Source organism: Pipistrellus hanaki (genome assembly GCF_964339955.1).
Source record: "Pipistrellus hanaki genome assembly, chromosome: 1".
NCBI lineage: Eukaryota > Metazoa > Chordata > Mammalia > Chiroptera > Vespertilionidae > Pipistrellus > Pipistrellus hanaki.
In genome coordinates this window covers 146,142,030-146,167,277 of record NC_140503.1, presented here as the reverse complement: position 1 = coordinate 146,167,277, position 25,248 = coordinate 146,142,030, and the positions used below count along the sequence as shown (strand labels likewise).

General features: G+C 41.2%; 1 protein-coding gene across 5 annotated transcripts in view; it reads left to right on the top strand.

Moving 5' to 3' along the window:
- Positions 1 to 2,351: 2,351 nt before the first annotated feature.
- Positions 2,352 to 25,248, top strand: part of NFKB1 (nuclear factor kappa B subunit 1) — a 130,692-nt gene continuing 107,795 nt past the window's right edge. The window contains exons 1-2 of one of the 5 annotated variants that reach the window (XM_084901745.1): positions 2,352 to 2,919; positions 21,581 to 21,626. In XM_084901745.1, coding sequence (XP_084757871.1) covers positions 21,588 to 21,626 — 39 coding nt within the window. In that variant the 5' untranslated portion in view covers positions 2,352 to 2,919; positions 21,581 to 21,587. The remainder of the gene's footprint in view (positions 2,920 to 21,580; positions 21,627 to 25,248) is intronic. The other 4 variants (XM_084901742.1, XM_084901741.1, XM_084901744.1 and 1 more) reach the window with 4 other exon arrangements.

Here is a 25,248-nt window from a genome sequence, read left to right as displayed (position 1 = left end):
GGGGAGTGCTATTGGGTAGGGGGATAGAAGTATTGAGAGAGAGAGAGAGATGGAATGAGAGTAGTTAGGAACCCTCACAACAGTGTGGTGATTGCTGGGGGCGGGGGGGGGGGGAGGGGGGCGGGGGGGGGGCGGGAGGGAGAAGTTAGATGAGGGGATAGGAGCCATAGATGGCAATGACAGGAGACTTGACTAAGGTGGTGAACATTCCAATACAGGGTACATATGATGGGTTTTAGAATTGTGCACCTGAAACCTGTATAATCTTGTTAGCCAGTTTTACCCAATAAGTTCTTTAAAGAGGAAAAACAAAGGAAAAAAAAAAATTGAAGTTACATAGCTAAAAGCCAAGGAACACCAGGGATTGCTGGGAGCCACCAAAAGCTAGGAAGAGACAAGAAAGGACTCTTGCCTACAGACTTCAGAGGGAGCATGGCTATGCTGACACCTTGATTTCTGACTTCTGGTCCCCCAGAACTGTGAGAGAATAAGTTCCCGTTGTTTAACACACCCAGTTTATAGTAATTTTTTCAGGCATCCTTAGGAAACTAAACACACAAACCTAACACCTGGTCCTCAATTTTAAGTCCATTCTATGAAATAATTTTGAATTTGAATTCTTTTCAATTATTACCACTTTTTAATTGTTGTTTCCAAAATGTCTATCCATTCTTTCAGCAAAGGGCTACCTACTCCCCCAACCCTGAATGAAGAGTGTGGATGCTCATAAAGAAATAAAACCGCTCCCCTAATACTTTGTTGTTTATACTCACATCAATGGCAAAAATCATTTTATATAAACTATGTATTAACCTACTTAAAAATAGTCCTGGCACATTTCCTAACAATGTCCATACATAAGAACACAGGATTTCTAAAAAAAAACAAAAAACATTGTCTTCAGTCTTTGCAAATCATCTGAATTCCAGCTTTTCAAACAGCCTTGGAAGTTAAGACAAATCCCTTGAAAGTAGATTGTTGTTTGGTCCCTCGGCCACCGCTAAGACTTATCGAAGATCCCATCAAATGTCTCTGCTTCTCTGCCAAACACTCCACCAAGAAGAGTCTTATAATTTGGGGAAGGGATAGGGGCAGGGAAGGGAGGTGGCATAAAAGGAATATGGTGAAGTTGTTAGGGGAAACCCAAGGCCATAGCAGCACTGCCTGGTGATTGCTTGATTACTGATGTTTTAAAGCAGCAGTTGTCATTGAACTCAGTAGTGAGATAATGAACTTCAAAATAGCAACTTAAGGATTCTCATTTCGGAGCTCACCTATCTTCAAGGTATCCCCTGCCTGAGTCTAGTACAGAGCCTGTCATATATAAAGAGCCTGATGGTCACTGGGAGACCTATCTGCAGGTCCTACACTGTTTCCCCCAAAATAAGACAGTGTCTTATATTATTTTTTTCTCCCAAAGTTGCGCTAGGTCTTATTTTCAGGGGATGTCTTATCTTTCCATGCGCTAGGTCTTATTTTCAGGGGAAGTCTTATCTTTCCATGCGCTAGATCTTATTTTTGGGGAAACAGGGTAGTAGTGGTCTTTCCAGAAAGCAAAAAACAAAGCAACAACAAAAAATAGAGGAAAAACTCTCCTCTGCAGATTGAATATTTCCTTGCGCTGAGCTGTGGACCAAAACCATTGCTACCGCCACCACTGTCACTCTAGCCACAGTAATTATCATCAAGGCCTCTCCATGCCCTAAGATGGTGGTTGGCAAACTGCGGCTCACAAGCCACATGCGGCTCTTTGGCCCCGTGAGTGTGGCTCTTCCACAAAATACCACGGCCTGGGCAAGTCTACTTTGAAGTGGCGGCGGTATCCAGTGGCGCAATCGGTTAGCGCGCGGTACTTATAAGAAGTTTAAGTTTAAAAAATTTGGCTCTCCAAAGAAATGTCCATGGTACCATTGATATTGGGCTCTGTTGACTAACGAGTTAGCCCACCACTGCTCTAACAGAGTTCAACATAAGTCATCACCAGCAGTTTAAGACATCACCAACACCCAGTAGGCGTTCAGACTTCCCTGGACAGAAGTCAGTTATGATCCAGAAATTCCAGTAGAAGATACAGAAGATCTGGGTGCAGCTGAGACAATTTAAAGGGAACCCCGGATGAGATGTATGTTTGTACAGGGCATGCCTGGCGCCAGGCCGAGCCAGCATCCCCTCCCAGGGGCTCCGGGCCACCCGACCCCAGCGGCCTGACCCCGCGGGCGCTCCAGGGGGCGTCCCCGCCCGCCTGCCCCGGGGGTTCCGGGGGCGCCGCCGGGGACACGAGCTACGCCGTCCGCGCCCTCCCGGCCTCCGCCCCGCAGCGCCAGCCCGGGGCCCCGGAGCCCAGCTGGGCGCGGGGCGCAGGGCGCCCCCAGAAGCGCGGGCTTTCCCCACCCCCGGCGGCGGCGACCCCACCTCCCGCCCCCGCGGCGTGCACACGCGTGTCCGTCCGTCTGTCTGCTCTCTCGACGTCAGTGGGAATTTCCAGCCCAGGAAGTGAGAGAGTGAGCGAGAAAGACAGAGAAGTGCGCCGCGGGCCGGGGCAGGAAGAGGAGGTTTCGCCACGGGAGCGCCCGGCGGCGCGCTGACAGCTTCCCCTGCCCGCCCGGCCCGGCCCGCGCCCCGCGCCGCCGCCTCGCCCTCCGCCGCCCGCGCCCGCCCCGCGCCCCGAGCCCCAGCCCCGCGGCCGGGAAGGCGGCGCCGGGCCCGGCCACCGCGCGCCCCGCGCTCCCTCCGCCCGCGCTGCGACATGGCGCGCCGCTGACCGGCCCGGGACCGCGCTCCGCCGCCGCCGCCTCCGGGCCCCGAGCCGCCCGCCCGGCCCCGCTCCGGCCCCGCTCCGGCCCCGCCGCCGACGCCCGGCCCCAGGCCCGCGCCCCGGAGGGAGCCCCCGGCGCGGGGAAGCCGCGCCCCGCCACCAGGGTAAGCACATTGGGGCGAGGGTGGCCGCGCCGGGACCTGCGGCCTCCCGCCCCACGCCCCTCGGCCCCGCGGACTTCCTCGCTCCCGCGCTAACCGCTGGGCAGCCCGGTGGGAGGAGGGTGACAGGCGCGGAGGGGAGCTGGAGAGGGGCGACGGAGGGAACGGCACAGCCTGATCGCGGCGGGGCCGGCCACCCCCCGAGGCCGCGGCTGCCCAGCTGCCCTTTCTCTCCGCCTCCCTCCGCCGGGCGGGAGCGGGACCCAAAGGGCAACTCTGGCAAACTTTTTTCCCCCCCCGAATTCCCATCCCACCCCCACCCCTGCGGGGGCACGGCCTGGGGGGTGAGGCGCGCTGGGGCTGGGAGGCGAGGGGGGACGGTGGTTGGTGCAGTGCTGAACCAGATTTCGCCTAAGGGCGTCCCGTGAAAGGAAAGCAGAAGTCACGGCCGTGCCCTGGGCTGGGAAAGCCCTCTCCGGCTCCCCGAAATGGAAAGGGACAGTCTTATTCCTTCGTCTTCTGCTTCAAAAAAGAAGAACCCCCCCCCCTGCCCCCCCCCCCCTCCACACACACACACCCAGGACATAATATATTCACCCAGGATAGGTCCTGTGCATTCACTTTCAACATAAGGAGGGCTTGATAGTGATCCTACAGGGCCTGGCATGTAAGAGGGAAAAGAAATCACCTAGTTGGAGCACTTTTTACACGCTCTGGTTATGTAAAACCCTGGAGCAATGGTACCCTGTATGGTGCATGAACCTCTGCAACTAAATGATAGAAACAAAGCCTTGCCTAAATACAAGTTGTCTCGTGGTCTTTAAAAATCAAATACGGATGGAGATGCTTGCCCTGGCTTACATTTTGGTACTGGTCTATCTTGAAACCTAAAGGGGACTTCAAGATCCAGGGTCTGATTATCAAGATTGAAGATGTTTTTCATGGACTTGTTAAGTAGGGTTTTTCAACATTGCAGGTTATTAAGGAGGCGTAGTTAACCTAAAGACTTTGTTATAAAGCCCATGATCTAAGAAAATGACTGATATTCCTAAAACACTTAATAGCTCAGGCATACAGATGTTCTTCTACAAACTGGTGATCTTTGGTAAACACGTAAAACTTGGGGTCCAGATGTTCAGTGCTTATTTTTCTAGCAGAATACCTTAATTGGATATTCTCTGGCACTCCTAAGTTGCACTAATGTTCGTTCAAACGTTAAAAGGGACACTTGATTAACATAAAGCCCTTCCTTGATGTATGTTGTTTTCATGATTTCAATATTGTGCTTTCTAGAGACTCTCTTACTGTTGGATGTGCTCAATAGATGATGTAAATTACTTAAAGCAAAATAGTCTTTTGAGCTTAGGAACGTGGGAAGCCAGGAAATAAAAAGATTTGTGTCTCGTAGCCTTTTTCATTTATTATGTAATTAAATTGGGAAAGCGAGAAAAACAAATGGAATCTCCTGAAAGTCTTCATCCCCATGGAGATGCCTGCAGCTCCTCAGTTTGTTCTTGAGCTTGTTTGAATAAAATGTCTTCCTGGGCCACAGCCTATTGGACAGATGTGAACGCAAGGGAAGACTCACGGTGTGTAGATCTAACCTGTTTGCAAGACTTTTTAAAGAAGAAAAGATAATCCACTTGGGGGTTGGTGGCGAGTTGAAAATTCACATTTTCATCTTGTAATTTCGGTTTTAGCTGATGTGCTGCAGTTGGCATTCACGTGGGTTGTCTAAATGCCCCTGTTTTTCAAGCCCAGTTAGTAAATAGTGGAGTATACATACAAAAATAGCTGTTCCCCTTTGTAAGCACTGCTTTGATCTTTGTACTTCCTTCTTCTACCTCTTCGACAAGAGCCTCTGTGAGGACCGAGTGGCAGCCGGTTAAAGCTCAGTAGGTCTGGAATAGGCAGAACTTCAGATTTAGTTGATCCTATTCCTCATATTTCTCTTGTCATGTTCCCTGGAACAAATTGAAGTTAGTCCGAGAAACTAATATTTACTCAGGTTGTTTTCACTCCTGCTTTTAGATTTCCAGATAATGGACGACTTAAGTTACAGTAAGTTGACTTTCAGGGGCTGCTCATTGTGGTAGATAGGAGGTCTAGATGACATATGGGAGGTTATAGGAATCTGGGACTCTCGTTCAATCAGCAAGACCTTATTTTTCACCTAATTTATGAGAGGTATTCCCCTGTTCAGAAGAGGTGAAAGTTCTGGCTTCTGGGGGAAGTGGTTACTGTATAACCTTCAATTAGTTTGAACTTGGGAGAGGAAAGAACAGTAGCTGACATTTTAAAGCAGCACATTACAAAATAATGTCTGCGTTTCCATATGGATTTTTGATAGTCCAATATCATCTTTTTCCTTCTCCAGAACTTCCTGGTAAATGTCCCGCTCTGAGCATAGAGATGAGTGCAATAGGAAGTGTTTCTGGAAATGCAGGTAGTTTTACCAATAAATACTGAGATTATGCCCTTCTGCAGGTTGATCATGAATCACGTTAGCAGCAGTGGCTCAGAATCAATGGCTGCACAAAATTCCACATCGGTTTACCTTACTTAGTAGGAGAGTTTTATTGCTTGCTAGATTGGTTTTCTGTTTATAATACTAATCCTATAAGGTGGCATGATTATTATATGTTACAAGAAGAGAAGGAAGCATAGAATTTAGTGCTGGAGGACATTTTAAGTCTTCTGTTTCTACATGTCTGATTAGAGTTAATTGACAACTTCTTTCTTGGTGGCCAATAAACCACACTGAGCCAGTCTACCCTGCTTTCTGGAAGTTCAACTCATTGGCACTTTAGCGCTATAAACACTGAACTCACTATAGTGTTTTTAGAGGTGAGCAGATAAATCGTCAGAAGCATATATACCCCTTTGAGTTGACCCTGTCACTGTTTAGGAGACCCTGAGGGTTTGAAGAACTAGAGGCATTCAGCCTCAGAGAGGAATGTTTGGATTTGTGGCCCAGTCCTGGCTCCTTGACTGTGCGAGTGTGCATGCGTGCTTTTGTGTGTGTGTGTGTCTGTGTGTGTGTGTAATAAAAAAAGATTAATAATTGAAACCAGCTAATTTGGTAGTTTATAGTTGTAGTACATAACCAAGACATTTATCTTTGTGATAGTTCATTAATGAGTGTCCAGGGCCTCACTGTTAGATTTTATTTTAAAGGAGTAGTATTTTTTTTCACAATGAAATTGCTTTATGCCTTTGGTTTCTGCTGTGTTAAAGAAGGTATTCCTGAGTGCATATTAACAAACTACCATATTTTCAGATGAGATTGGTAAACCTACCCTTGAAGATCAGCTAATGGTTTAGAAAATAAATTGTGAAAGTCTTATTGCTGCACTATGAATAGTTTAAAGCCAACAGCTTTACAAAAAGTATGTAATATAAGGTGTGATTTCTTAAAGATTATAAGAATCCTCAGGAGTATAGGTGATGATTGAAAATATTTGTTTTATTTAGAGTATTAATAATAAACATATTTTAAATTTTAAAAAGAAATCATTAATTATTCTCTTCTCATATTTTCTGTAGTCATTATTAGATTTAATTATCAGTAAAACAAGTTTTACCTGTTTTAATTTATTGCCTGTTTTGAAATTAGAATAATGAAATGGGTGGTTTAATTCCCTATTACAAATTAGCTTATTTTCATTTACATTTTACCGTGAGGCCAAAAATCTTATAACCAGTTTTATTATGATCCATACTTTTAACAGATATTAATAAATTTAAACTATCCATAGATTCAATTTCTTTAAATTATGAAAAAATTCTGACTGAGCTTTAAAGAAGACTGTAAAGATTCTATATTCTTTAAGAGCCTATGTATGAAAAAAAAAATATAATAAAAAGGAGAGGAAAAAGAGCCACCTGAGAGAATAAAAATCCTGTAGTTCCAGTTTTAAAAAGATCACATCTATACTGACAACTATCTGACACTGAACATTGTGCTTGTTGGTACACACTGAGCAATCAGTCACTATTTGTTGAATGAAGGAATGACATAAGTTTAGATTTGTTTGTTTAAAAAAGGGCAACCATTTTCTGCAAGGAACAAGAATTATGCCACTTTGCCTTGCCTTTTGGGAAGAAAGGAGCCAAAAACTAGTTCTTCCTTCCTAGATATTCCTTTCTTATCAGAAGGATGCTTGAAGTTTACTAGAACATGTAATTTATTCAAAAGTACCCAGCCCTTTCCAGGAGGGGAGCATTTCATTCTGAAAGAGGAGTTTATGAACTGGAAAAAAAAAAATGGCTTTTAGTTTCAAAGTTTTAAAGGCACTCATCAAACAAGGTAATAAAGTAATTGAAATGGTAAAAGGTGCTGGTACAAGTTTAAAAAAAGTAACTTTTTGACTAGGCCAGAATTCCTCTGAGCTCCATTGAAACTAATTTCAATGCTAGTATCTCCAGGAAAGGAAACAATGTTACAAGCACTGCCTTGTAATCCAAAGATTGTTAAAGCCTATCTAAATTAATCCAAATGTAAACACAAATATGCATTAGATACTTACCACCTATAAGAACTGGGGTAGGAGGAGAGTTACTAGCTGGAAACCTCAGGAGCTAGCAGACAGCAAGGTTTACTGTACTTTGCACTTTTGTGCTTTAATGATTTTGTGGCTGTAAAACCTGGGCCTCCTCATGCCAGTTTTTGTTGTTGTTTTTATTCTTTCTCAGTTGTAGCATTTTCAGGAAATGTCCTCGAAACTGTGACTCTCTTTATTCTGTGTGGACACAGTGTATGAAATGAAATATACCATCCAGACCAGAACAGAGCACAGTGCCAACACCCTCCCTCCTGGTGTCATTGTGCCCCCAGGAGCGTAAGAACCGTTTTATTGAAAACTGCCGACGTCAGTCCCCGCTGCTTTGCTGCCCACCTCATCATGGTTCTGACCCTGGCCTCTCTTCCAATCACTTCTAAACCTGCAGTCAAGTTTAAACAGTTAATTTTAAAAACTGTTCACAAATACATAGATGTATAATGATTTCTGTTGTTGCCAACAAACTGAGGAACAAACTGTTTGCTTACCTAACCCCTGCCTACACTGTAAAGATGCCATTGTTAAAAAGGACTCTGAAAGTGAGTAACAGCAGTGCTTGTTAGTTAAAAATAATACAACACTCCAAATATTCTGACTGGAGATACATTTTGCGGTGTTCTGGTATATGATCAGTGCAATCTACAGCTTCTGGGTGGGCATGAAGAGAAGTGTAAACAAAAACCCAAAGTTTTAACACTGACCTGATTTTTACCACACTACCCATACATTTTTAAAAAATATGCTTTAATGATTTTTTACAAAGAGAAAGAGAGAGGGATAGAGAGTTAGAAACATCGATCAGCTGCCTCCTGCACACTCCCCACTGGGTATGTGATCGCAACCAAGGAACATGCCCTTGACCGGAATTGAACCCAGGACCCCCGAGTCAACAGGCTGATGCTCTAGCCACTGAGCCAAACCGGTTAGGGTCTAGTCATACATTGTATAGTGGAAAACAAAGCTTTTGGACTTCTCTTAGATTTTAGCCTTTTGATGTATGAGGCTCAAAATATAAAACTGCATAAAGTTTTAAGCACACCTTTTAATTAACATTTAAAATGTAATTTGGTCTCTATTATGAATTTTGTTTGTCAAAATAGCAATTCTTTTTAAGTTTTTATTTATTGCTGCTTATCATTTGGATTAAATATACTAAAATATGTTTATCCTTCTTACCTCCAAAAAATTCTAACATATATCAAGCATAAAAGCAAAAATTAAAAGCGATGACAAACTTCCCTATCAAACTACAATACTTATCTATTGGTTCTGTGCCCAAAACTGCAATTCATTTAAATAATGAAAATAAATTACTTAATTATCTTAGAAAATATGCCTTCCCAGAGAAGAATATTAGGAATGGAGGAAATGACTATTTTTTAAATGTTTTAACATGAAATCCTGACTCATGTCTTACTGATATTTGACGAACTTCTTTGTCTGCCAGTTCTTAACTTAGGTATAAGTTTATTTTCTAGGATTTAACCATTTATTGGTGTTTGATCATTGAGACTTGATGGATAAACTTGAGTCTTTTTCTTTTAAATGTAGGCTAGGTATGATGGTGAGGTCAAAGGTCCCTTGCAATTTACGGTATCTAACATAATGCTGTCTGTATGCTACAAACACCTGTATGACTTATGCAGTTAAAATAAAGACGTGAAAGGGTGGAAGGAGTATGATTGGCTGTTCATACAGAGGAAACTCAAAGTAGAAAAGAAGAAACATGAAAAAGGTAAAGAATATAAATTAAACATTATGTATTATAGTTCTATTGGATTTCAGGAAAGTACTTACAGGAATACCCAAAACCATTGGTTTATATAGAATTAAAACTGAACATAAAGTATCTGGGAAGTAGAAAAGATTAGTTTTTTTAAATGTGCTCACACTGCTGATTTCAAGCCAACCAAGACAGTATGGGAAATACTTTATGTAGGAGATGGATTAAAATGAGCCAAAAATATAACTAGTCCCATACTGTTATATTTAATTAATTTATTTTTTATGCTAATATATAATAAGGTATGTAAGTTAAGTGTTATGTGTGTGTGCGTGTTTCAGACCTATGAGTCTTGAAAATTTGACCAAAACAAAAGATAATGAAAGCACAGATAAAAGTTTAGGGGGAAAGTTCTCTATAAAATTAGGTCTTGACCTTTACTATTGACTTGAATGTGAAAAAGAAAATAATGTAGAAAGTGAATCAGCATTCAGAGAGAAGGGTAAATTCTGTATATCATAGATGAGAATGGAGAATCATAATGAAAGATGCAGAAAGAGATTGCCCTTGAAAAGAAGGTTTACAGACATTTCACTGTTAATTATCCTATTTTTAATCAATTAAAAACAATGGCCATTTCCCCCACATTCTGAGAACACGTGAGACGTGATTAAGCAAACCTTAGGATACCTGGGAAGTTGAAATCAGAATCATGGCATGTGACGACAATTCAGTGTACTTCCTTGCTCTCATGCAAATCATAGCATTCATTTGAAGTAATATCTTTATGTTTTCTCTCCATGTGTTTACCCAACTTCCTGTTTTAGACATTGAACTGAAGTTAACAACCACACCTTAGACTATTTTAATATTTCCTAACTATGTTAAAACATTACCTTATTGGTCATTTACCTTGAAGTTCTTTGTCATGATGGGCAGGGACAGTATCCCATTTCTCTTAGAAAGTCCTTTAGAATAGTCCATGTTTTTTAAAGAGGTAGTTTAATCCTATGTTGAAATAAATAGATGATTGCCCCGGGAGGGGGGGGGGATGGGGAGGGGAAGTTGTGCTATGTTTATTAAATATCTGTTACACTGAAGGAGCCCAGAAAACGATAATTTTATTGCTGAGGCATTTACATATCCATTCAATAGGTGTCCCACGTCAGAAATCGGGGAACCTTGTCCTTCAGGCATACTCACTCACCTCCTCCAGTCAAGTCCCAAGATCTACCCTGATATCAACTCCGCTGCCTCCTCATCTCCAGAATTCATTTCTTCCTCACTGAATTTCCAGTTTTATTTTTGCACCGCCTCCTAATACGGTATCTCCGGCTTCTATTCCGTCCTTAATTCCAGCAGAAAGGCCCCATTTCTAAAGTGCAAGTCAAATCAAGCCAGGATCTTTATATTTCTGAAATGGTTCTTTGTTATCTTCGCAGGCTGATTGCTGCACACCTCACCTCCCACCCTTGCGCCTCGCCCATCCCCCTCCCTCTCATGTCATCCACGTCAATTTTCAGCTCCTTGTCCTCCATATTTTCTCACTTTGAGTGCCTCCGCATACACGCTTCTTCCTTAGCCATGGTGCTAACCGCACGATCTTCAGGCCTAGTTCAGGCATCACCGTTTCTCTCTCCTCCTATTCATTCTCCCTGACCGACCCTTAAGGAACAATGTGCCTCCCATCTATATTCTCTTGACCTTTTATGCAATCCAGGCAGAAAATATGTGCAAGGCAGGGGCTTTGTCTTACTTTTTATTTGCATGGTCTATTGATATTTTTGTCTAGTTATTTACATATTCATTTGAGCAAACTTAGGGGTGTTGTGCAAATAAAAAGTAAAAAAAAAAAAAAAAAAAAAAAATGAGGGTTGGATTAAATGAGTATCTACCTCCAAAATTGTTTCTTTGAAATAATAGTGTTAATTTGGAAGATTTCAGATTTCCTACCATATTGAGTTAGATAAATCAACTTAAGAAAAATGCATGTGACAAGTTACAAAAACAATTTTTGATTATCAATGTGATAAATATTAGGAATTCTCCATGTACCAGGACTCTAGTATAATGTAAGAACTTGACAATACTATGCTTCCATTTGTCTTCTTCCCTTCCAATGTGCTGTTTATTATACATTTTACTTATGTATATGTTATAAACCCCCAAATACAAGATAGTATTTTTTTTAAAAACAAACAAGAAAAAAAGTGTTATACTCACCTACATATTCATTATCTTTGGTGTTTTTCATTCTTTCATGTAGGTATCATGTAGCTTTAGCATGAAGAACTTTCTTTTTAACATGTGTTTTAGCAGGCCTGCTAATGGAAAATTCAGCTTTTGGTTATTTGAAAAATGATAATTTAACCTTTATTTTTAAAGGATTTTTTTTTTGTAAACATAGAATCATACACTGATTTTTTTTATTCCCTTCAGCACTTGCATTATTGTTTCCAATGAAAAGTTAGCCATTATAATTATCTTAATGCCCCTGATCCTTTAGTGCTTTTAGGATTTTTCCTTTAGCATTAGTTTTTAACAGTTTGGCTGTAGTGGGACCAAGCATGGTTTTATTTGTCTTTATCCAACATGGTTCTGTGACTTTGAGATTCTTGTATTTATGGTTTGATTTTTTAAAAAAATCAAATATAAAAAAATTCTGATGATTATTTCTTCAGCATTTGTCTCTTCTCTCTCTCTTTGTAGGACTCTAACTTGCAGGCCACTTGATATTGTCTCATAGGATACTGAAGGGGTTTAATTATTTCTGCCTTTTTCTCCATGTTTTAGTTTGGATACATTTTCTTGGCCATTCTTTAAGTTTATTGGTTTACTCTACACTGTTCAATATGTCCATTTAGTGAAATTTCATTTTGGTCTAGAATTTTTCATTGGATCTTTTTTATTTTTTAAGAGTTTTAATTTATCTGCTGAGATTTCCTTTCTGTTCATTTATTATGTATGCTTTTTCCTTTACATTCTCAAACATATTGCTATTGGTAATTTTAAAGTTATTGGTTGTGCCCTGGTTGGTGTGACTCAGTTGATTTGGTACATCATCCCATGTACCAAACAGTTGCTGGTTCGATTCCCAGTTGGGTACACGCCTGGGCATGTGAGCTCAATCCTCAGTAGGGGGTGTGCAGGAGGCAGCCAATCAATGCTTTGCTCTCATATTTATGTTTCTTTCTCTCCTTCTCCCTAAAAATTAATAAAGATATTTTTAAAATAAAGTCATTGGTTGCTAATTCTAACATTTGTGTCATTTTTTGAGTCATATTTTCCTACTTCTTTACATATTTTTTGTACATTGTACAGAGTATAGATTTTTGTCTTTTTAAAAGATATCATGTCTACTCTTAGACATTTATACCCACTTAAGAAGATGTTAATATAGAGATTAAAGTTAAGTACTGTAGAACAGTACCTTGTCAACTGTAAAATCACCAATATACTTAAGTGTGATAGCCCTTCTGTGGACTACAGAGCTAGGGGTACAGGGAAAATATAGGCTTTCTTGGCAGAGGTCGGATTTGAGTAGAGGCTTGAGGAACCAGTAGTACTTAAGTAGGAAATATGGTATTTCAGGATGTAAGACATACTTTCAACAAATATACAAGATGGAAATGACCAAGGTGTTTTTGAATGACCAGTCTGCTTATAGTAGAGGGTTTGGTTACAATAAGGGCCACTCTAAAACCATTTCTATAAAACCAGGTGTCTCACTAGTAAATTTTTTGCTTGTTACAAGAAAACTCAATGGTCTTTTAAAATTATATAATTATAGGAGATGCTTATAACATGATTTAATATAGTAATTAATATGCTGAGTAGTTTTGGGCTTTTGATTATCTTGTAAGTAATGTGGCAATAACGTAAAATAATTTTAAGGGAAAAGTAACACCACCGTAAGGGAGAACATAGGGAGATTATTATTGTCATTCAGAGGTGAGACAATGAAGGTTTAAGTGGGATGAAACAGTGGAATTGGAACAGAGAGGGAGATACAAGAAATAATACCCCTCCCCCCAATATTTTCCGGCATATAAGACGACCCCCTAATTTTACAGTTAAAACACAGGTGTAGGCCTATATTCGCTGTATAAGACTACCCCCCACTTCAAAGAAAAGACTTACTTTGCCGTCAAGATCTGCAGGTAATTTTTGTGCAATTTTGGTCTTTTGCCCCCGATTTTTGGTTGACTTTTTTTCGTTTCAAAAGTCGTCTTATACGCCGGAAAATGCGGTAAGCAGAAGTTGATTATTGACTGGATATGAGTGAGGAAAAAGAAAAAATGGTGACTGAAATTTTGAACTTGAGTACCTGACAGAATGATTGATATAATAGCAGAAATTGGGAAGGGAAGAATGGGTTCTGTTGCTGCAGGAATGATAAATTTGGTTTTAGATCTTGGAGAATTGGAGGGTTTGAAAACATGATTAACTTGTTTATAATGGTATCACTACTTAAAGCTAACAGGAATTATTAATATTGACATTTTAAAGGTTTTTATTTTGTTTATACCACAGGTTTTTGTGGGTTTTTTTTGTTTGTTTTGTTTTTACTTATGTACTTGTGACTTTTGTTCATTTGGAACTGAATAAGCCAATAGAGTAAAAAGGACAGTAAAACTTTAGATGTCTCAATTTCTTTTTCCACTTTATTATAAACATTATTGTTTACTATGCTATCTGAATAGGTCCCTAACAAATAAAGTGTAATTACTGAGTTACCAAGATAACTAACCCATGCCCCATTTCCCACAACACTTACCAGGTTGCATTGAGTTTGCCCATTTGTCTTTCTATTTACTCAGTTTAATGGCATTAGTTATCTTCTGCTGCATATAAAAATCACTACATAGTTCATTAAAATACAAACATTTGTATTTCTCCCCATCCTGTGGACTATCTAGGTAGTCAGAGCTGCCTCTGCTGATCTCGGAGATTTTTTGGCTGCTCGGTGGGTGTTGTGTGGTCTATGGGAGCCTCAGCTAGGATTTTCCCTCTCTGCTCCATGTGGTCTCTCATCTTCCAGTGGGCTAGCCCAGGCTTGTTCACATGGCAGCACTGTTTCAAGAAAGCACGAATGTTGTTGCAGGGTCTCATTCCATTGGCCAGAGGAAGTTATAGGCCCGCCAAAATTCAAGGGATGGAGACATGGATTTTACCTTTCGTGGGATGTAGTGGCAAAGAATTTTGTCCTTTGCTTTCAATATACCACAACTATAAGCTTTGTGAGTACAGGGACTGTGTCACTCTGTGTACTTTGGTGTCTTTTCTGACACACAGTAAGCCTCCTAAGCCTGAGTATTATTTTTCTAAATAAATGACTAAGTTAATGAAGTATTTGAGGAGCATTTAAATATAATATATCTTATTTTTAAATATGGACATACTTTGATTATACCATTAGTGAAGATGGTGTTTTCTGTGGATATGTTTCTGTGTTTCAGGAAAACCTCCTTATCCTCCTTCTGTACTCTGAAGTTGACCAAAGGAGATAAGTAAAACAAAACAGAATGCTCAGTTAAATTGTTTGGTATTTGTACCTTCACATTTGATTGTCTGAGGAAGACCTCAGTTGAGTTTTGTGTATTGTCACAATTTGCTTTTGCTTTTCAGGTTATGTTATGGGTAGATTAGCTCAAACCTGAGCTTTCAGGAGACCTGGAGCAAGACACTATTAAAATGAATAAAGTTTGTAAGTCAAGGAGGAAAATCACTTCTGCCTCTTAGACAGATGAACCAACCATAATCTATGGCAGTGGTCGGCAAACTCATTAGGCAACAGAGCCAAATATCAACAGTACAACAATTGAAATTTCTTTTGAGAGCCAAATTTTTTAAATGTAAACTTCTAATGCCACTTCTTCAAAATAGACTTGCCCAGGCTGTGGAAGAGCCATACTTAAGGGGCCAAAGAGCCTCATGTGGCTCGTGAGCCTCAATTTGCCGACCACTGGTCTATGAAGTCAGATTCACCAGCATTATTCTGTCAACCTAAGCAAATGACTTACTCTCTCTAAAACTGAGTCTTTTCATCTGGGATAGTATTTCTTAGGATTATAGTGAGAATTAAGTGAAATATGTTAAAGCATGGGAGATAGCCAATCAAGTTTAGTTCTTTCTCCATGTGAACCCAAGCACTTGACATGAAGCAATGGCATTCATCAGGGTTTATCATTCTTCACATTGACATTTGGATTGGATATTTCTTTATTGTGAGGGACTGTCTATGCATTATAGAATGTTTAGCAGTATACCTAACCTCTACACATTAGATGCCATTAGGACCACCCACCCAGCTGTGATAGCTAACAATGTCTCCAGACATTGCCAAATGTCCCTGGAGGAAAAATGCAAACATTTTACTCAGCAGTGATAAGGATAGGAATAAAGAGGGAATGTGGCTATATACCCATAACTATAGGATGGAAAATAAATAATATTTTTCTCAGAATGCCAAAAATTTTTACTTTCTCAATTGCTCTTCCATATATATATATATATATTAATTATGCTGTGTCCATCTGACCGGTCACTATGACACACACTGACCACCAGGAGGCATATTGTCAATGCAGGAGCTGCCGAGCTGCAGTGACTTGGCAGCAGCAGTTCTTGGGTGACACCCCCCAAAATCAGAGAGGAGGGAGCCCAGTTGATTCCTCACAGGGCTGCACAATTGTGTGTTGTAGTGACGATCAATTTGCACATAATTATTTTATTAGATAGGACAGAGACCTGATGCATGGGTGGGGGCCAGCTGGTTTGCCCTGAAGGGTGTCCTGGATCAGGGTGGGAGTTCCCTTGGGATGTGGGGCGGCCTGAGTGAGAGGCCTGTGGTGGTTTATAGGCCGGCCATGCCCCCCTGGCAACCCAAGCAGAGGCACTGGTATCTGTGATTTATTTATCTTCTATATTGAAACTTTGTAGCCTTGAGTAGAGTCAAGCCTCCTGCTTGCTTGGTGGCCACAGCCATTTTTGTTGGGATTTATTTGTCTTCTATGATTGAAACCTTTTAGCCTGGAGTGGAGGCCTGGGCTGGCCAGGGCAGGCGGGAAGCTTGGCTTCCTCCATCTCTGGGAGCAACCCTAACCTCCTGCTCTCTCCAGCTCTGTGGCTGCTGCCATTTCTGTTGGGATTTATTTATCTTCTATAATTAAAACTTTGTAGCCTGGAGTGGAGGCCTGGGAAGGCCAGGGCAGGTAGAAAGCTTGGCTTCCACCATCTCCAGGGGCAACTCAAGCCTCCTGCTCTCTCTAGCTCTGTGGCTTCTGTCATTTTTGTTGTGATTTATTTATCTTCTATCATTGAAACTTTGTAGCATTGAGTGGAGGCCTGGGCTGGCATTGCTTGGCAGAAAGCTTGGCTTCCTCCATTGCCAGGGAAACTCAAGCCTCCCTCCTGCTCTCTTTGTGGCCACAGCCATCTTGGTTGGGTTTATTTGTATATTTGCTCCTGATTGAATGGTAGGCATGTCTTGTGTGTGTGTGTGTGTGCACACGCACACGCATGTGCGCATGCACGCACACGTGGAGGTACGGTCAATTTGCATATTACTCATTTATTAGATAGTATTATTCAGCAGGGAAATGATGAAAAGTCACTCTTTTGCTTGAAATTTTATCCTATTTGCTATACAAGACAAGGCATTAAAATTACACATAAGCAGCGGTGTCTGTTGTGGCTGTATATAATCTTAAAAATAGAGAAAGTTTCTCGCTCTGATTCCTACCTGCACATTGGATGGCACCACAGATTCTGTTTTCAAACTTTAGATTGTGACCTATTAGTGGATCTTGAAATCATTTACTAGTTTTAAAACATGTTACGGATTTTTAAAAAATGAAATCAAATAGAATAAAAATAATATATCTTCTTATAGTGGGCCCTGCTTAAAAACTATGAATATAGTACCTCCAACTCCATCCTTAATGGTCCACCCCTATGGCCTTGGTCTTGCTGCCTCTGCTAAGACGTCCTCCTGCTGGCCTTTGATGTCAGGCATGGGGTTGTCACATATGTGCAGAAAATAATTCATTAGACACTGCATGTACAATAGAACTCTCCACATATTCAGAACTTAGTTATAACATATGCTTCTCACCTGGGAAATACAAGCAACTCACTGGAAAAGATGTTTTATTTATTTGCTAGGCAGCTATGTTTTCTATTTTTCCATGGTGTGAAAATTTTTCTTCAAACCTCACTGTTTTGTTTTTTGTTTGTTTGTGTGTGTGTGTGTTTTTTTTTTTTGGGGGGGGGTGGGTTGGCAGGGGAAGCGATGCAAAGTTTAGGAGTGTCTTCTCAGCAATCCACCCAGTCCCTCCCTTTCTGCTTCAAGGTCCTTCCTCAAAAGCACAGAACTGTGCAAAGGAAAAGTGAGAGGAAGGGGTGGAGAGCGGGGTGCAGAAGGGGCTTTCCCTGGCCTTTCCTAACCCCTGAGTTCCAAGGGCTTGTTGGAGGCTCACATTTTTGAAATAAAACCTGCTTTTGCCATCAATGCAAATATTACTCGGTGATTCATCCTTTTTGACATTTGGCTTTGAATGATGAATTAACATTGACATCACTCTAGGGTTACTGTTACCTCAGCTCTTCACAGGGAACTTAAACTGTCTTACCAAGTGTGTAAAAGTTTAGACTTAACCATCACCCAAGTATCTTTGGGACTGCTTGTTGGGCTTTTAAAATTGTGATCTTTTGGCACACATTTTGCATGAGGAGTTTGTTGGAGGGAGGACTTAAACTGCATTTAATTGGTCAGTTTGTCCAGTGCCTACAATTTAGATTCATTAAGGTTTTAACTACAGTTGTGATCACGATAATAGCCCTGCATTAGTTCTATAAAGTAGATTTAGTTGAGGGTTTTTTTTTAATTAGCGTGAGGGCTGCTTCATATTGGATCCATGCATTTGCAGGTCAGGAAACCATCCACAGTTTAAAACTATAAATATATTGAATGTAATGGAGTTCCTGAACGTGTCCTGTCAGTTTAGCAAGTCAGCAGTCTTACCTCTGCTTTTGAGGGCTGTTGGCTGAGATTGTTTGAGAGGACTCAAGTAATCAGCCCAGATTAATAGAAAGCCTAAAGGCAGAAGGAGAAAGGGTTTTAATGTTATTTTTGGAAATTGGCTCCTGTGGTGTTCTAAAAATAAGGATTTTTCATATGGAATGTTGTAACTGGTATTGCCACTATGTCGCCATACTGTTTTCCTTGTATTCTTCGTAGAACTGAAAATCGTGCTAATGATTCTTTAATATAGTTATATACCTGAATGCCTTTAAAAGACCAAGTTTACAAAAAGAGTTATGATGTAGGTGATTTGTTCTTTGAATAGACATCAATTAGCTCACTAACATTCTGAGTTCTTTTCAAAAGTCCAACCCATTGCAGTCTCTTATTTTGCAGATGAAGAGACAGAGCACAGTGAGGTTAGTTGTATATCCAGTCACGCCCCCAGCAAAGGCAAAACTCTTGAATTTCCAATGACACAATTCCTCTTTATTGTGTCAAGTCAATTGCCCCCTTTTGACAGCTGGTCTTAAATGAGTAAAGCTGTTTGTACATCTTCAAGCAGTAATTTCTTGTTTTAGACAAATACTTCCTTACATGTCAGCATGGCCTTCTTGTTCTCTGGGCTGAGAGCTGACACCCCAGATCCCATTAGGCACCCTCTCGAGGCATTCTCTCCCTCACCAGTCACATAGGGCTCTAGCCGGTATCTAGAGAATTTCGTTGCATATTAGGGTCTCCTTTAGGTGATTTTTGTCTTTATTGAAGTGTTGGGCAATGTATTCATTAGGGCAGTGGTCGGCAAACTGTGGCTCATGAGCCACATGCGACTCTTTGGCCCCTGGCGTTTTTAGCAAAGGCCAGCTTAGGAGTATCCTAAGTAAGTTACTAACAATGCACCTACCTATATAGTTTAAGTTTAAAAAATTGGGCTCTCAAAGGAAATTTCAATCGTTGTACTCTTGATATTTGGCTCTGTTGACTAATGAGTTTGCCAACCACTGCATTAGGGTGAGGGCTAAACTGTTTTAACAAGGAGATCCCTGAGTGCACTGGGTGAAAGAACAAAGAAGTTTTGTTCTCCCATCACCAGCGGTGTTAGCCGCCTGCCATTCATTGTCACCAGTGTGGTAGAAGCTCTGTCTTCTCCGTGTCTAGGTTTTATCCAACAGGAAAGAGAAAAAAACAAAAACATGAAGGAAGGATGTTAAGCCAGACGTGGCAGTGACACGCAGTAGTTCTGACATTCCCCTGGTGAGCCTGTCATTGGATGGCCACCCCTGACTCCCAGGAAGTGTGGGGTTCGCTCCAGCGGAGCAGCCGCACTTCCAGCTACAGCTCTGTCCCTGGGAAAGGAGAGAGCAGATTTTGGCGGGCAGCTACCATCTCCAGCCCAGTCCCAAGTGCCCTGCAGTGCGGTATACACTTCACTTGGGCGTTAGGGTGAACTTTGCCTCAGGAATTCATATTTGCTTTCAGCCTGTTAGTTTTTCGTGTACTATATCTAAAATTTGAGCTTAGTAAATTTAAATAAAATTAATCTAAATAAGGCTATTTCTTAAGTAAATAAAGCCAGCATGATATATGACTTTAGATACTGTTTTTATCTGGCAGTATGGTTCTTTGGTTTTCTCAGGGCCTCTGGATAATAGAAGATTGCTAGGCTTGCAATGTGTCATTAGTTGGCTGCCATTGATTAAGTTGGAGACTATAGCATTGATAATAAGGGCTCATATTTTCCTCTAGATGTGTGAGATCATGTGATCCAAGAAATACCCTTGTAAGAACCTAAACTGCGACAAGCCATAGTGGTTATGCTGAGAGGCTCACACATCTAGAGGAAATAATGAACAACATAAACTGATGAACAGAAACAGACCCAGAGAAAGAAAAGCAGCGATCAGACTCTCAAACCTCAGAGGGAAAGTAGGGGAGGGTAAGGGGAAGGGGAAGAGATCAACCAAAGGACTTGTGTGCATACATATGGGCCTAGCCAGTGGCCATGGACAACAGGGGGGGTGGGGCATATGTAGGGAGGGGTTTGGGATGGGAATGGGGGGATGAGGACAATTATGTGATACCCTAATCAATAAAAATAAAAAAAGTAAGGGCTCATATTTTTATGTCTTCCTTTTGAAGTTTTAATATTATAGCATTCCTATACAGTAGTCCCCCTCTCTCACCCATGGGGGGTACGTTCCAAGATCTCTAGGAAATGCCTGAAACCAAGATAGTACCAAACCCTCATTATTACATATTTTCTATACATACATACATACATACATACATACGGTAAAGTTTAATGTATAAATATACCCAGTAAGAAATTAACAGGCAATAACGAATAATGTCATAGAAAAAGTAGGACAATAAATTACAATAACAGTTATGAGAATGTGATCTCTATCTCTCAAAATATCTTATTGGGCTATACTCACCTTTTAACGTAAAGGAAGTACTTTATGGCTTCTTTTGGGCGTGTCCGAATGGCCAGCATCACTCCTTGCACATTGGGCCATTATTAAGTAAGATAAGAGTCCCTTGAACACGAGCACTGTGATGCTGTGACAGTCGGTCTGATCCCCTAAATGGCCACTAAGTGACTAGCAGGTGGGTGGGGTGTCCAGCGTGGAGACACTGGATGGAGGGATGGTTCACACCCCGGGTGGGACGGAGTGGAGTGGCAGGGGGTTCATCATGCTATTCAGAAAGGCACACGTTTTAAAGCTTGTGAATTGTTTCTTTGGGGAACTTCGCATTTCACATTTTCCACCTGCGGATAACTGAAACTGCAGAAAGTGAACCGTGGATGAGGGGACCATGGCGATGGTTTGACAGGGCAGGAAATGGGCACAGCACACTGTAGCAGCCTCCCCGGTGCCCTGATGCGCGGACCACGCCCTTTGTCAGCAGGGTGACTGCCTCTGAGCTTCTCCGCTGGAGCCTGGAGGCAGTTCTAGCATCATCACAGAGTTCATGCAGGGTTAGCAAATAAACTACGCAAAGAGCTAGACTAAATCATTGAAGCCTACATGGTGACAAAAAGAAAGGGCCTCTGAGAATCCAGATACGATTTTTATACGGAGGATGAAGGTTAGGTACACCACGCTCCAGGACACTGTGCAGAGCCTGGCAGAAGGGCTTTTGGATTATACATAAATGCTGATTCCTGGGTTATGCAGATTTTTCTGCTGTTAGATTTAGGACACAAAGAACTGCACCATGTCCTCTTCAAGTCCTTGAAAAAGAATCATATTGGGTCTTACTGGCATAACGCAGTTGACTACTGGATGGTGGAATTGTTAAGGTGCATTTCAGGCTTACGGTTTGCTTTTGTTTTGCTTTGCTGTACAGCTCCAGAATGGCAGAAGAGGATCCATATTTGGGAGGGCATGAACAAGTAGGTATTATAATATCTCACTGCTCATTTTTTATAAATATATTCATATTTTAAAACATACAGAAGTAACAATAGTAACAATCAGGCAAACTCTAAAATTGGTAAAACTCACCTTTACATTGTGTTTGCAGTTTCCCTCTCCCTCCATGGAAGGAGAGGATACGTCTTTGAAATTAGTAACTTAAACCCTATTATCACACACACACTGCTGCATAAAAACGATGTATGCTACAGGGCAAATAGTAACTACTGTATTAGTGTCCCGGGGCTGCTATAACCATGACCACAAACCGGGTGGCTTACAACAACAGAAATATATTCTTTCACATTTCCGGAAGCTACACGTCTAAAGTCAAGATGATGACAGGGTTGGTTACTTCCCGAAGTTCTGAAGGAGAATCTGTCCCATGCCTAGGCCCTGGTGGTGGCAGGAATCCTGACATTCCTTAGCTGGTACCTGTATCATCCAGCACATGGCCTCCTTCCCCATGTATCTCATTTCTCTGTATCCAAATTTCCCCTCCTTTTCTTTCTCTTTTTTAAAAATATATTTTATTGATTTCAGAGAGGGAGAGAGGATAGAAACATCACGGATGAGAAAGAGTCATTGATCTGTTGCCTCCTGCACGCCTCCCTCTGGGGATTGAGCCCGAAACCTGGGCATGCACCCTTGGCCAGAATCAAACCCAGGACCATTCAGTCTTCTGGCCAAAGCTCTATCCACTGAGCCAAACCATTGAGGGCCCTTCCTTTTCTCTTATAAAGGCACCAGCCCACCCTTTAGTATGACTAGATCTCAACTTGATTACAGTCTGCAAAGACACCATTTCCAAGTAAAGTCACAGGTACAACAGGAACACACAACATTTATTCAACACTCATCAAATGAGGAGGCAGGCCGGTATAGTGCAAAGATCTCTCTTGGACTTAGAAGTTGAAGGTCTTTATATAAGCGTTGGCTGCTACTAATGAGCTCTTAAAACTTGGTAAATCAGCCCTGGCTGGTTTTGCTCAATGGTCAAGAGCATTGGCCAGTCCACCGAAGGGTCATGGGTTTGATTCCCAGTCAAGGTTACATACCTTGGTTGTGGGTTTGCTCCCCAATCCCGGGTCGGGGCACTTCTGGGAGGCAGTGTGTCTCTCTCACATTAATGTTTCTCTCCTCTCACTCTCTCCTCCCTCCCTCCATTCCCTCTGAAAAGCAATGGGGGAAATATCCTTAGGTGAGGATTAGCAAAGAAAAGTTAAAAAAAAAAAAAAAAAAAAAAAAAAAAAAAAAAAAAACCTTGAGAAATCATTTAGTACCCTCTGATCCTCACTTTTCTCCTTTGCAGATTGGAATGCTAACCCCACACTAACAGGTGTATTGAAAGACTTAATGGCAATGACTGCTTTGGGAGCATAAAACGTTATTATTTTGGCAATTATGAAGAAATGCCAGTGTCTTTTTTTAAAAAAATATATTTTATTGATTTTACACAGAGAGGAATTGAGAGGGATAAAGAGTTAGAAACGTCAATGAGAGAGAAACATCGACCAGCTGCCTCTTGCACACCGCCCACTGGGGATGTGCCCACAACCAAGGTACATGCCCTTGACTGGAATCGAACCCGGGACCTTTCAGTCCACAGACCGATGCTCTATCCACTGAGCCAAACTGGTTTTGGCCCAGTGTCCTTTTTTTTTTTTTTTTTCCTCCTAGTTTTTCACTTGGAAAAATTTGAAGCCTATAGAAATGTTGAATAGTTTAACAAATCTTTGTTGATGATTAATGATTTTTTTTTATTTATTTTTATTTATATATCTTTTAAATATTTATATCTACATTATATAGACATTAAATGAGCCATTTGAAAGCAATTTCAGACTCTAGGGTAATTACAATGGCAACATTAAAATTTTAATGTAATGATTTTTAAGCGTTATATAAACTACAGAGGTCTCTTCATGCATCAGTTATTTATTCACGCATCACAGTGTAGCAGAGCATAAGCTAAGGAGGCGGTACAAAAATAAGTGATACATAGACCCTAACTTCAGAAGCTGTGATTCTAACAGGAGAGACAGTGACATAAATTGCTTGTGATGGTGATAAATACTGTAATTGTCTGAGAGAGCGGGGTCACTCTGTGTTGCCACGTGCTCGCTCCAAATGAAGTCTAGGTAAGCTGAGATTTACTTGGAAGATGTAGTTAGCTAGGCTAACACCAAGAGGGAACACAGGCCACCAGACACTGTGGGCCAAGATTCGTAATCATTTCACTCTTACTATTTGGTGGCAACCACCTGAAAGAGGGATTTCCCAAATTTACACATGCAAACAATCAGAAAAATAAAACGTAAAGTGAAATCCTTTCAAGGGGTCTAGGATGGCTTTTTTAAAAAAAAATATATGTATATTCAGAGAGGAAAGAAGAGGGAGAGATAGAAACATCAATGATGAGAGAGAATTATTGATCGGCTGCCTCCTTCATGCCCCCCACAGGGGACTGAGCCCACAACCTGGGCATGTGCCCTAACCAGAATCGAACCGTGACCTCCTGGTTCAACCACTGAGCCACTCTAGCTGGGCAAGTTATTGCTTTTTAAAATAAAATAGACTTATCTAGCATTCATTTCTCTTGGTAATGTTCTGATTGATTTAGAGGGAACCAGTATGCAGTGCTTTTCCCCATAAGATGCCCCTTTTGAACTTTATTGTAAAAATGGTGACAGAGGATAAATCCAGGTACACTTCCTTTGATTACAGCATGAGAGACATTTGGCTACTCATATTATCAAAAACCGGTGATTTACCTTTCGTTTTTAATATGCCGTCTCTAGCAATTAAAGGCAGAGTCTAACCAGCATTAGAGTTGTTTCTTCTTGGTTTTAGACCATCCTGTTTACATACAGGAAATCTTATCAACAAAAGATAGTCCTTTATGCCACACCAGAGTAAAATCTGCTGAAAACATTCATTTCGAAAGTTTGTCTTATGTGGGCATTTTTGTGATCATCAGCAACAGGAATGGGGCGTGTTCTGATATTTTAATTTTTGAGGGGAAAGTTCCTTGAATTTTTTTTCCCCCTTGCCTCAAACTTGCTGGCGTATATTTCCTGACGTTTCCTTGACCTCAGTGAGATATCCTCCATGCTGTGGCATATTTGGGAATCTGCACTCCACCTTCGACCTAATCCACGCAACAAGCTGCCGCCCAACACAGCTGCCCCCTTCAAGGAGATGGAGTGTGTGTCTCCCTCCTCGGACTGTGTGTGTGCCCTGCTCCTCATTACCGAGCCACCACAGAACCATCACACAGATTTTTTTTCTCCTGCTCTGTCATCTTTTCTGCTGATACTTTGCAAGCTGGGGCCTGTTTTTACAATAACTTGGTTTTTGGTTTGTTTGTTTTTTTAATTCCTCTATTTCCTTTCCAGTAAATGATTAAAAACATAGATGAACTTGACTCTTAAGCAGTGAAGTGAAGCACATTTATTATTCTTCAATCGGAAATTTGCATACCTCACAGCTGAATATGAAGTGTCCTTTATTTAAACACTACTTGTGACTCTTGATTTAACCCCTAGATTCAAGAACCTAGTAATAAAATAAAAAAAAAGGAGTAAATTGTAATTCTGG